Raw genomic sequence first — 14561 nt, 5'->3', positions numbered from 1 at the left:
GTGTTTTGTGCTAATTAGTAAACGTTAGCATTCTAAACTGAGGTGGTGATCAAGGTCAACATTAGCCCCACCAGCATGTAAGCATTGACATTGTGAGCATGTTAGCATGCTGATGTTAGCTTAGCTCAAAGCACCGCTGTGCCCAAGTCTCGCCTCACAGAGCCGCTGGTGTGGTTGTAGACTATACTCTTGTTCTTTTTTGTGTGTCAACAGGCTGGACAGGTTCTCAGTTTGGTTTAGACGACTGAATGTGTCCATAGACCTGAAATGGAAAAAGCTTAAATGGTCTGCTTTAAATCCATGTAATCTCTGTGAAAAATCAGGTGGGCCCTGGTTATATCAGGGCTGATACCTCAGGTGTGTCCCATTTGTGGTTAGTCATTGTGTGTGTGTGTGTGTGTGTGTGTGTTGTATGACTAACCTCATTAATGCATGGCCGCACACTGTTGAATAACTACATGGTGGAATGGGCAAATAAAGTGTGGGGGGTTTCAGGTTTAGGCAGAGATGGTCAGAGGGAGCACAGGCAGAGAGCTGGATTAACCGTTTTGAAGGACACGCTGGGGACATATATATATATATATAATATATATAATGTCCAATACGGCAATATTTATATCATTACATACTACTGTATGATGTGATGAAACCAACAGAGGAAGGAAATGTTGCTGCCAGAAATGAAAAAATCTGTATTTATAGTCCCAGTTATGCAGAAGACAGAATATTAATGAGATTTGCTGATTAGACCCGGTACAAACAAGTTGGCACTAATATTATTACATCCGTTAATATTAATTTCCTCTTCTTGATTGTATTCCAAACCTATTTTGCATTTTGGTGTCTAAGGTGGATGTCCTGCATGCAAGTATTTCAGTATTATTTATTATGTTTACTGCAGTTGCTTTAATGTTAGTATCTCTCCTCTCACTATCTCCTTTGTCAGCAAAAAGCCTTGTGTTCCTGTATTTGTGCAGCTACTCACATCAGTTTCATTATCAGTTTTTTTAGATCTGTGCAAGTGGAACATATGTTTTCAGGAACTCAATAAATATTGACATTTTTGCAATGCTGGTGTCTCCCTTCTCTTTTCTGATTAAGTGATGTTTTGCCATGCTTATTGTTTCCATGTGTGGACTTCCAGGGGACGTGTAGGAGAAAATGCACCGTCAGAGTCGGTGGGGTAGGAGCTAAGAAATGAGAATCAGCTCGAACTTCACACACACAGAGTACTTTCTGCTCATTAGAGGAGCTCGAGCCTACAGAGCTGCAGCCAGAGTAAGAGATGCAGTTCAAGGAGAGAGTTGGAGGTAAGAGTAATGAAGGCATGAATGAATTTAAACAAGCCCCACACACTGCCGTCTCTCCCACTGCCGTCCTATCACACAGTTAATGTTAGTGTAGCTTCACGGCGCTGTATTGACCCGCCAGTAATAAACAGTAATCAGCTCCAATCATATGTGTGCACTACATCAACAGATAGATTAAAACATTGACTGATGGAGACAACACCTCCGGTTAAAATCAATAGTAGCTTACATACACAGCTGGTATGAGGCTAATAACGAATAATGCTGCATTGATTGCAACGCTGAGGTGCAGCTACTGAGTTACAGATAAAGGGCTGCAGCAAATAATAGAGCGCGGGATTATCTCTGAGTGTGTGGGGGTGGGAGTGTGTGTGTGTGTGTGTGTGTGTGTGTGTGTGTGTGTGTGTGGAGGGGGGGTTCATACTCACCCGTAAGTGGTGTTGCTGGCCCTCTTACTCGCTGCCCTGGAGCGGCTGGACTTCAACTCTCCACTCATGCTCATGTCTGCACAGAAGAGCAACCAATTAACTTTGTGCTGATGCAGTAAAAAGCATCATAACACAACAGGGGTACAAACATGGTTCGAATTACAGGGGTGGATGGGGGGGTCTGACCCCCTAATTTAGACTTGGACTCCCCCAAGTCGGGGGGTCGAAACATTTATCCTTCTTATCTGTAACTGTTGATATTACAATATATTTCCCATACCTCACCGTATCTGTATCTACCTCACCTGTTCATACACCACCTCACTATTTATTCAAAATGTTTAAGTGCAATACATATATAGTCACACACTTTAGTGCAACACATACATACATATACATTGTTATTGTATATATTTTTACCTCATTTCACTTAAATACTGTAAATGTGTATATTTTGTATTTTCATTTCATTTTTCATTTCACCTCATTTCACTTAAATACTGTAAATGTGTATATTTTGTATTTTGTATTTCTTATTTTTATATTTTGTACAAACTTTTAGTTCTAAATTATGCTACTTTCTACTCTTGAATGGGAGCACCGGTACTGTACAATTTCCCCCCGGGGATCAATAAAGTATTTCTGATTCTGATTTCTGATTCTGATTCTGATATTCCTGCCTGGAAGAATCCTGAAATATATTTTCAGACACCCCTAAAGTGGACCATACCATTTCTTAACCTTGGCGTTAGTAACGCCTCGTCTGCCTGCCTCACTCCCATCATTGCAGTGGCTGGCGTCCTCATTATAGTCTATGCTCTCGCATGTGTCGCGCAAGCCAATGGAGATGCAGTAGGTTAATGTAAGTAGCTAGCTAGCTAGTTTAATACACTAGCAGTCAATAATAGCTTACATACTTTTATTACATACTTTAATTAGATTAACAGATCATTTGATTGTGTCTACGGATGAACGCTTGCACTTTTGCTCGAGAATACTTTGTTGGTGACCCCTGACTACAGAGGAGGTGGTGTGGTACGTGCCCTGTGAGATGGTGTAATGGATTTGATTCATCATCATCTACAGACTGCAGATATACGTTAAACAAGCAAGATGCTGTAAGGATGACGAATGTTCAGATGATTAACTAACCTGCAAACCCTGTAGATTGTCTGGTCACGTTTATCCTACACTCAAGTTTACTCTTTATTTGAGCAAACTTAACCTCATCTGTGTTAGTTGTTGTCATCATTTAACATGACAATGAGGGCCGGCAAATACTGAAAGTGGCTGTTTTTCACATACATCTCCCATCACTCTCTGATGATTGCTTCTGCCACTCCAAGCCAGCTGTTCACCTCCATTTTTGTCTCCCGTCTGCAAGTGCACATGAGAAACCTGGTGCAGCTTTGGACCCGTCTCTGTCTGTCTTTGTATGTCTCTCCTGCAAACACCTCTTCACACATGATCCAATGGGCCAATTAACCAAGAGCCGTCTTGATTACAGGATATGCCAACAGCTCACTGCTCGTGGCTCAGCAGTGATTTACCAAAGGTGAGTGTAAAAAAGAGAGAAAAAAAGGCGAGGAGAGGAGAGGAGGCCAGTCTGACATGGACAGATGGGTGGTGAATGGAGTGTGACTGGGCCAGCTGCACATACACTCACACAGCGTGACTGTCAAATGGCTGGAAGCTACAATTAATTAAGTATGGGTTGGAATGTGTGAAAAGAAATTTAAACACGTGTATGTGCGTTTACCTCCCACGGCAGAGATAATTTTCTGACAGTTTACAGTCAAACAGTGACCTGCTGGATGGCTTCTCTGCAGCCAACAGTGTCTCTGCTGGTGAGGAACTGGCCCCTGCTGCTGACACCACAACTATTACTTGCCTGAGCCTGGCATGCATGCACACCCAGAAAACTCCTACTGTGTAGCACATATTAAATAAACAAAAGAAAAATTAAATGTAAGGACATGTTTGAATACCTCAAAATGCATTTAAGTGGAACTATTTGGGGGAATAATACTGGCCAATTAAAAGAAATATATATGATAATATGTTTTTTTTTATATAATGCATATATTGTTAATTTAACTCTAACTATTTCAGAGAGTTGTAATGCAGCCTCTAAGACCAGAAAATGACTCAAGTTACTGTAAGGGATATCATGTTATTACAAATACTTACTGTAATCTCACTCTGATAACTAGTTTCATATCATATTGCCCACCTCTACTGGTTAGGCCATACTTGTTATATGCCAGGGCAGTATTTTCATGTGACAGTAACTACACCTTCCACCACTAAGATGACAGACAACTGACACCTCATGAGAAGAATGATGTGTATCAGGAACAAATCTCTTTGAAAACACAGTGGACAGTTCCTAGTCTCCACAGATTAGGGCTGAAGTGATTGTATGGCAGAAGGAAACGAAACTGAGTTTTATGATGTGTTTGCTGAGCAACATGATTGACTGCATGAAGGAGCCATTACACAGGAAGAGAGGGGAGGATGCTGCTGAGCACAGTTGTCTCGCTCTACGGGTGCAAAACCTCAGGAGGTAATCAGACCGCTATTTGGTAAACAAAATCCTATACGCTACAACTAGCTTCTCCAGTGCAGACACACACACACACGTATTTTTGGTTAAACGTTTGGATTACAGCTTTTACATTGTTAATTTTTAAACATTTTTTTTGGTGATTTGCTGTTTTGAGGTTTGTGTTGAACTTATTTTGCAAAAAAATAAGTAAAATTGTGTTTCGTTCCTTTATTTCAAACTCAGTTTTCCCACTTTGCTCCTTAAACACAGAGGCCTATATAAATACCACTTATGGCAGATGATAATAACCCACATTATGCTCAGTAATTGTGTTGACTGTGGGGATGACGAATGTGATGATAATGGTGATCGATATTTGTTGTTAATGTGATACAATTATACATTTTTCTCTTACCGTCAATTCATGGTTTATAACACACTATAATGCAATTGTAAGCAAATATAAGGACAGTGTTTATTAATGTGCAGTACTAAAAATTATAACTTCTCCTATGAAGACATATTTTATATTACTACAACTGAGTTTTACCATATTGTCATTCATTATCTGTTTATACAGCAGCATCCACCTATGAGTGCCCACGGGACACATATATATTAATAAACACATCTGCTTACATATATAAATATATAATAAAATTGATTAAATGTTTATACACTGCTTTTAAAATGCTAAATAGGGGATGTTAAATTAAAGTGTTACTGATACTGATATCTGATCTTTTGTTTCTCTTTATTTTTTTTATTACTCTTTCAACTTTATTTTTATTTTTCCTTATTAGAGTTTTGTTTAGCTGAAAGGTTTAAAAAAAAAGAGAAGAAAAACATTGACTCCAACATAAATAAACTCATTAAAAAAGAATGATAGTACGGCTACATGTTGTGTGTATTGAAACGGCTCAGGCTTTGTACCTTTTGGACATTGTTCCATCTCGGTCGTCTATAAAACAATGTAAAAAAGACAGCACTAGTATAGTAGTATAGTAGCAGGAGTAATATGAAGTAGTACATGGAGAACTGATTCCTGATCTCTGAACCATTATTTTGCCATTCCAGTGGTAAGTTTTCCTCTTCATTAACACAGATGTTGGGATGCATCAGAAACAATTATTGTACATTATATTGCATATCACAAAATTGCCTGTATGGTGATAGTACCATTATCATGGGCGGCATGTCATATTAACATTGTACATTGATTCATGATTCTCACTACACACCAGCTGAATGAGGGACAAGCCCAAGATACTCCAGCCAAAAAAAGTACCGATAAATCACACAGAAATCAAACAGTAGTATCATCTAACAGGCAGCATGCTTGTAAAAAGAAAAAAAAAAAGGAGCAAAGGGCACCAGAGGACAGATCAAGGTCACACACGATCAGCCATAATGAGTTATAAAGCCTCAGCCTGTGCCTCGGTCTACAGTCTGTCACTGTGCTTTGTATCAGCGGACGTCAGGCTGAGTGCCAGACTGACGCTTAATACTGAGCCAAACTGAGAGCCGGCTTAATCACACTACCTGGAAACAAAATTACACCGTAACAATGTGGAAATTATTCTGAATCTCCAGAGGAGGCAGGAGACTGGACGGCCTTTGAAGACCCCAGTCAGTCAGCATCCACCCTGCTGAAGTGTCCTTGAATTCTCTGCCAGCTCCAGGAAAGTTGCTCTGTCTGAACCTGCGCTTTCACCTCCCTGCATACACTGAAAAGACAACTTCTCTATCAGGGTCAATTAAGTATTTTATTAATTTTTTCCCCCCACATTACTACTTGTTATTAGGCTTCAGGTGATTCATAATGTGCGACCGTAAAAACTCAAGAATGAAACATGAAGACAGTCATGGACTCAGCAGAAACACATAATTCATGCACAGCATGCATTTTATATTCACAGACTTCTCTGGCAAGCAGCCTCATCTTCTGTGCAACCACATGTGCACACGCACGCACACGCACACACACACACACACACACACACACACACACACACACACACACACACACACACACAAACACACTACTACTGTTTTCCCAGAATTGTATTCTTGCTGTTTGGAAAAAGGCCAACATAATTTACCTTGAAAATAGCTAACACAGAAATGCGCATAAGAAAATATTATTTGCTACTGTATGTTTAATCTGTGCACTTTGATGTTACTGATTTGTGGGAGATGGGATAATAACATAATCTGATAAAAACATTACATTTTCTGTCTTGCATCATAATTTTCATTCTTTCTGATCCTTCAATTTTTCATGCAATGGGTTGCACCGCATCCTTTCATTTTTTAGATATTTTACAATTAATGTTTAAATCAAGTCATTTCAGAACAGCACACAGACACTTGATGACTGACACAAACATTTTCTGTGATATTTCAATCTAAGAAAACATAATGTTTTGTAATCCTGTTTACACGTCTTTCTTTTCTCAAACATTCCACCCAAAGAGACAAAAACAAACAAAGCAATTATGACTGAACGCCTTTGCAACAATCATTGAACAACTGGGACTGAAAAAAAGAATTATGCTGCAGTAAGATATTTTTCTGTTCTTGTCTTTTTCTGTATTGTGCATTTCCCTTTATTACTGCCACTTCTTTCAGTTTAATTGGTGATGACATTGTTAAAAGCTTCAACGTTTTGATAATCTTAGCTCAGAAAAAAGTTGCCAAGATAAAATGCTATCTATTATGAAGCAGTAAGTTTGTTCCACTCTTCAAATACAACAAAGATTGTTTCTCTTGTATCTTGCCTTAAACCTCAAATGGATTAGATCTGCTCTGTTGTCACACTCTCTGTTTGCATCCTGCTGTGCATTTTGCTGATGTTTAAAACATTTTCTGGATCAGAAAAGAGGCCATTCCTTGCTTGTTTTCACTTCAATACGCACGCAGCTTTTTAGCCTTCTCTTGCCACAAAGTTCATTAATCAGGTCACAGTCTGGCACCCTACATATGAAGAGAGGGTAGTTTGTCAAATGTGGGTGTAAAAGTGCTGCATGCCTCTTGCTGACAGGCTCAGCACAATCTCATGCATCTTCTCCATTTCCTGCACTGCAACTGACCTCAGGTCAGATTTAAAGCCAAGCGGCAACTATGAAGCTTTAGCTTCCAATCTAAGGGCTAAATGTAGTGTAATCACAGGCATCACTGTCAACATTAAACAAGGATTATAACTCCAATTAGAGAGAGAGAGAAAAAAATGAAGCAGATAGAAAAGATAGGGAAGCTTGATATGAATAGATGGCATGTTGAGAGAGATGCTGGTGTGTGCCAAACAGAAAGATTGGAATATATACCAGAGCAGCGAAAAAGGAGGCGAGTGAAAGCTCTTGCATTACAGTGAGGGAGATACAGTCGTACCATGACTATACATGATCTGAGTTATAGACCCTGAAAAGATCCCACATCACAGCAAACCACACAGAGGCAGCCCAAGATTCACTTTCACTTCAAATTGTATTGAACTCTTCTGAAGCCTTCACTTTCTCAACAGAATAGAGTGCTGTTTCTGAACTAGTGTGGAAGTTGTGAGGAGATGTAGCCGCTCTGCCTGCATGTCTGTAAAGTGCCCTGATTAGAAACTGCTCACAAAAAGAGATGCACTATTCGTTCTACAGCTGAAGAAAAAGAAAACAATATGTATGCTTTAGTCCAGCACCAGAGAGCAGGACTACAGCGTCATTCATCCTTCGGACATTTCTGTCTCACAAGCCTTTATGCCCACAGAGCGAGTGCTGACCTTGTCAATGTGAGAGACAAGTTGAGCTGCTGAACACATGCAACTGTGCAGTTTTGATGAAGTTGTCAGAAACACCTCTTAAGGCATTACAATGTCTACATCATAACCTCGAGACATCCCACACATCCTTCTTTACACAACCATCTGATTGAATCAATGTGTAGGTACGCAGAGAAAACCAGAAAAAAAGAAAAAAAATGTAAAAAACAGCCATGAGGCAAAAGTGAAAAGGGGAACCTGGGATTCAGGAGTGTACAGACTAGCAAACACAGGCTGATTCTGTGAACAGCACGGCTTGTAAAGGGAAAGGCAGGAGATGGGAGGGGAGAGCAAAACATGAGAGGCACACAGTGGAAATATTGTCTTTCAGAAACACAGTGCAGCAAGCAAACATCCACTAACACATTCTTGCACACACAGGAATAAACCCGAGTATACTCACATCTTGGGCTGAACAGGGTCATATCAGGGAGGCAAAAACAAGCAGGAATCTGAGAGAAGAGAGACTAGCCGAGGATTTCTTTGCTTCTCTCTTTCAACTCACTCTTTTTATGTCCTCACTCTTGCTTTGTATGTGTGTGTGAGTGTGTTTTCAGGCTGCCGTTTGGCTGACTGCTGTGATACTACTGAGTCAGTGACAAACCAGCTAGAGAAGCACCAATGGGATGTACCAAATGTTTTCCTGTGGCAGGGGTGGGCAGGGGCGCAGTGGGCTGTTCCATTAGCAGGAGAATTGGCAGGAGGATTGGATGAGTGTGCAGCTGGTTTCCCCTCAGCAACAGGAGCTTGGCTGGAGCTCAGGGCTTACAAATTCCAGCCAGGCAAAGAGGAAGCTGCCGGAGTGTGTGTGTGTGTGTGTGTGTGTGTGTGTGTGTGTGTGTGTGTGTGTGTATGTGTGTGCGTGTGTGTGTGAGTGTGTGTGTGTGTGTGTGCGTGTATCTTAATACACCTGTCAAAGAGCAGGAACCTGAAGAAACAGCTGTGCACTTGTTTCACGTCACACTGAGAATGTACAGACCAAGAGACTGTACACTCATACAAACAAAGAAAATGATACATGCAAACACACTCAAAACAACACACACAAAAGACTTGACATGTTTTAAGGGGATCATTTATGTATTAATTAATGATTACCTAAATCAGAAGCACACACAGTGTCCAGCGTGATTATGTAAGACAAGAGACAAAAGGGTTAACGACCAGTACCTTTGCTGTCTCACTGCAGTATATTTGATGAACTAATGAGAAATTATAAATAGTAAACGCTCAAACAAACAGTGACTTAATCTCTACACTAAACATGAATCATATTGAATGGGTGAGCTACATGTAAACAGAAACTGAAGCATTTAATAAATCTCCAGTAGTATCATTATTATTACACATCACAACATTATTTCCATCACTGCGATCTTGACTCTAATCAATGCTGCAGCTGAAAACACACCCAGCAGAATTACTTTTTACACGTTGTTTGCGCGTGCACACACTCTAATCGTTGTTCCATTTTTTTGTTGCGCGGTGGTTGGAGCGAGAATACACCTGAGGGTGTTTAATCTTTCTGGCTACCGAGGAGAGGCTTTCATGTGGGTTTAATTAGCTTCTTTAACAACCAACACAGAGTAAGACTGGCTGTAAGCCAAACTTTAATCTTAGTCAACTCTAAAATGATTATTACCTCTTTTCACACTACACTTAACCCAGGCACAATTGCATTATTAAACCGTTAACCCTTGAATAACTGTGCTCTCAGTAGTGTGACAAGGAGCTAAATTAACCCTGGGCCATAGGTCTATATGGTACAATAGCACTGAGTTAGAAATGTATACTGTGAAGAACAGTTTTTCTGGTTTAATATCGAATATAAATAACATGATTTTCATGCTGATGGGTACAATTAGATTCAGCAGTTGTGTTAATGTGTTGTTTCCACATTTAAACCAAGCTACCATGTCTGCTCGGATGTTTATGGTGAGGTATGTATTTGGTCAATATTACTCCCTAACGCCTGGAACAAGAACATGAGGATAAAATGGCAGTCGGCTTTTCTTATTAGCTGTGACTGAATGTGGAAGGTGAGCCTTTGTGGATATGTGTCTGTGTGATTTTCTTTCATATTTACAACACATACACCTCAGCTGGCCAAACTGCATCAATAATATCAGTGAATATTGCAGACAAAAAGCAATGAATAAAGTTGGAGTAGCTGGAAAAAAAAAGGAATTACAGTCTAGGTATTACAAACAGTATCCATGTGCTTGATATAAATCAATACCCTTGACGGTATACTCTGTGGTACCAACAAGAAATGCTGAAGATGCCAGTATAATGTCACAGCAGCCCAACACGGATGTATTATGAGATTTAATACAAGTTCCAAGACAATGCTCCATTAATTCCAGTTAAAGTTGATCACCTACTGGTTTATTAAGAGAGCTGGATGTAGCATGGCAGCCTCACTGTACTACAAAGATCTCCTGTGGTCCAGAAAGCAATTACCCCATAGAGCTACTGTAAGACATATCTGTGACTTAAAAACTTGAAAACTTAATAGTCTTAGTATTTTTAAGTTATACTTTTAGTATTTTTAACCAGCATTAATATTTGTAAAACATAAATCAGAGCCCAGAAAAAGCAATTTTTTGTGCATAGCATCATCTCAGTGTAAATGCACAGTACAAACATCCACACCGATGGACAATGTGGAAGCCTAACAGGAAGAAGTGCGCTGTGCACACATGAATAACCGAAAAAATCCAGATAAGACTTCTGGTGACTTTTAAACTATTCTGTTCAGATTTTGATGATTCTTTTGATGAGAATGTATTTGTTTTTAAATGTATGCGACAGTTGTGGCCAGATGTTTTTAAAAAGGTTTTCTGGGCCAGACGGCATCACATCAGCCCAGAGCTGCTGCTGGAGGCTTCCTAAGCATGCGGGAAATCAGGAATATGTACAGACAGTTCTCGATATATGTGCAAGAACATACACCAAACATCAATGTACTCAATATTTATAACTTTCTAGACTGTGGTGTGAGACTTGGTGCATTTGGGTTCACTGTCAGCTATCAGAGGAATTAAAAAGAGAAACAGCAGAGAGGCAAGGGGGTTGAGAGAGGGACAGTAGGGAGAGAAAGAGGTAGTGGAGCAGAACCCGGCTTGATGCAGCCCAACTGACTGACTAGCCTAAACAGAAAGGGCTGAGGGGGAGGGCGAAGGCAAAGAGAGAGAAAATTAGCCTGCAGGCTGAGGAAATGGTTGGAATGAGTTTAAAAGTACAGGGAACAGAACAAGTATGGACACATTATGACAGAGGGAAATAATAAGGACAAATGACACAAAAAACTCGGAGTGCAGGAGAAAAACAAACAAACAAACTAGAGCTGATGTACAGGAGCCTAGCTGAGGAAAAGATTTATATTAGGATATACTAGCAGGTTTGAAAGTTAACAGAATACATGTAAACAGATTGAAACCATTAAGGTTGAAGATGGAACATGATTTGTGTTCTGTTACTTCACAAAAGGTCATTGATAGACGAAAAAACTCGTGATTCTTATTATTATTATTTCTAACGAAGAAGTGTTACTGTAATATACCTATTCATTTATGCTTGTTTTGGCTGACGTACTCAAGCTGTGCTTAGCCAACTGACAAACTGACCAATAGCAAAGCATATAGGCTGTGGGCTACATACTGTTGATGAACTCTCACGAGGTGGCAGGCAGCCATGCAGAGGTTCGGCAGTCAGATAGTAATGACTGAAAACAAAGAAATGGTTGGCATCTAAACCTTGTGAAACTTTTTTCTACATAGAAACTTAAGTGTAGAAAAAACGAGCTTCATTTTTGTTGGTTTTGTGATGGATCGTGAAAAGTCAGTACGCGATTGATAAGTAAGATCCTTACGTCCTGGTTCTCATTCATGCTGCAACCACTAACTGCTGCTGCATTCAGAAGAAGCAGAGTAATTTAAAGCCAAGTCACAGCTGAGTTCTCATAAAGATTGAAATGCAAATTGGCTGAAGAGAGAACCTGAAAATAAGATATCAAAAGTGTAGAGCTCAGTATGAGCTTCTGACACCTGTCATTGCACAGGGCTATTTTTGACCACAAACTTCCAAAAATGTCTCATTTAATACTGATTTTTCAAATTTATGTCCATTGTGGTAAAAACAAGAAGACAAAACAACAAAATGCTAACATCAAAATAGTAATGGAGCTCACTCTGGCATCCAGAACCCAACTGAATTATAACTGGGGACTGAAAAAGAAAGTTCTTGTTTCTTCCTATATTTACTAACCATGCTTGCTATTTCATGCACATTTTTTATTTGAGGGCTCATATAATTCCTGAATATTCATTTTTGCCTGGGAGAAAATGAACTTTTATTCGTCCAATATATTGTCTTCTAGTTATTTTTTAACCTTTGGTGTCAGCTGTTGCTGTCCTGACCTCAGGGACGCTCCTGGCTCTGCCTCATCAATAACACAAACCAATGATATTCATACACACCATGATACACTTTGGGTTATTTATGTCTTTGCAATGTCAGACTGAACATGCATCCCTGCACAGTTATGAAACAACTTAAACTATAGCATTTTGCTCTTGTAATACAGTAATTTACAGCATATACAGAACAGAACAACATTAATAACATGAAACAAAATTAAATGAGACATATTACATGGCTTAGTTTGGTTTTCTTTCTCCGTATCTCATCATCATCAGCAGCAGCTTCTGGGCCCACTGACCACCTGCCTGTTTTCATCTTTCAGTTTGGCACATTCACCTGCATCCTGCTTTTCTGTCATGTACTACTTCTGTTTCTATTTTTCCATTTTGTTTAGAATCCGGACTAACGCTGCACTTATGTTCTTTCATTTTATCCACATGTACAACATTAATTAAACATGTCCTTAGCTGGACAAACACAAAACAACACTCAAGTGTGTTAGATCTGTTTAGGTATCTGTATGCAACCTGAATTTTTAATGAACATAACTGCAAAGTTGCAAAACTGAATGTATCTGCAAAATATTCATGAATATTTTTCATTTGTTTTCCCCACAATATCCACAGAACATCCACTCGTAGCAGCTAAAGCATGATTAATGTTTTTTTATGGTTATGTTTAAAGGCACTTTAGCACGGCAGGTTAGGGGACCCAAGGGAGGCAGTTTTACAGGCTCAGGCAGCACTTAGAAATAGGGATATTGTAGGGCAGGTACTGCATGGGCATGGGGGATTTGGACTGAGCATAGCACAGTCATCATGGGGCAAAGCAACAGCAGTTGGTTGGAGGAAACTGGTTTTAGAGGCAGGAAGAGGCTGCTAGATATGCAAGAGCAGTCTCTCAGGCAAAGCAGGGTCGGTGGATGAGTTGGGAAAGAGCAGAAAAGAAGAAATTTAGCTGGAGGGAAGTGTTGGTCATGGAAGCAGGCAGGATTAGATTCATGCTAGGAGCAATTTATGATGTGCGTACATCTCCCCAAAATGTCAGTAAATGGAGAGGCGAGGACCCGACGTGTCCTTTGTGTTCAGTTACAGCTTCACTTCGGCAGGAAGGTGTAAAACAAGCCTGTCTCATGAGCGATACTCCTGGAGACTTAACCAGACGCAGTAGAAATGACCTATGAGCATGCAGAATGGTTGATAGCCTTAACATGATGTTAGCTGTTATTTGCTAGCATGCACCCTTCCCTGCTTACTACCCCCCTACCACACTCATCTTCGAACTTGGCATTCATTTTGATCTCAACTACACATCTGTAAAGTTTAATGACTGCATCTTGCACGGTTGTGAGGCTATCAGGATGACAATATCTGTCCAGAGACAGACAAATAAACACCTGGCAAAGTACTCAAAACCGCTTCTATGGTCATTCCCACTGTAGTAGGTGTTTCCAGGACCACACACAGGCTCACAAGGTGGAAACAACATGCTGTCGCGGCTGGTAATAAGGCCGGGTCAAGCTGCCAAATATCTGCTCTTTGCTTGGGTGAGAGCAGGATTTAAAGGCAGCTTAAAGGTAAGTTAGGTCAGGACTAGAGAATAGTGTCGCCTGTCAGAGGGTGCAGTTTTATGACGGCGCAGCCTGATACCCACTGCAGGGCCTAGTGACAGGTCAAAACATAATTTAACATGAATACTTGGAACACATCTTACTGTGTATTGATAACCATGATATATAAACGGAAACACTCCGTTTATTTGTATGAAAGACAGAGAAAACCATCAGTAGTTGTGGTTCCTGTCAGTTTTATGAGATGACTCGGAGCCAACATGTCTCACACACCCCTCGTGTGTTGGAGTGTTCACACCCAGAAAGATGAAGCACAGCACCAACACCCAATGAAAATCAGCGTTCACCGAGGTATTACTGTATCTTGACATGATAATCTTCTTTTTAAATGCACCACTGCACTCTTTTCCCCCACCATAGAGCACTGCAGACAGCTCATACATTATCATTGAGTGCCTTTTCTCTTTCCTTC

At 40.1% G+C, this 14561-nt stretch overlaps 1 protein-coding gene across 1 annotated transcript in view; it reads right to left on the bottom strand.

The window, feature by feature from the left end:
* Positions 1–1734: 1734 nt before the first annotated feature.
* Positions 1735–14561, bottom strand: part of LOC139285222 (C-type lectin domain family 18 member A-like) — a 36256-nt gene continuing 23429 nt past the window's right edge. The window contains exon 11 of the mRNA XM_070905736.1: positions 1735–1814. Within this exon, the coding sequence (XP_070761837.1) occupies positions 1735–1814 (80 nt within the window). The remainder of the gene's footprint in view (positions 1815–14561) is intronic.

The sequence above is a fragment of the Enoplosus armatus genome, chromosome 1 (genome assembly GCF_043641665.1).
Source record: "Enoplosus armatus isolate fEnoArm2 chromosome 1, fEnoArm2.hap1, whole genome shotgun sequence".
Taxonomy (NCBI): domain Eukaryota; kingdom Metazoa; phylum Chordata; class Actinopteri; order Centrarchiformes; family Enoplosidae; genus Enoplosus; species Enoplosus armatus.
The sequence above is the reverse complement of the archived record's forward strand: the minus strand, read 5'-3'. Positions and strand labels throughout refer to the sequence as shown.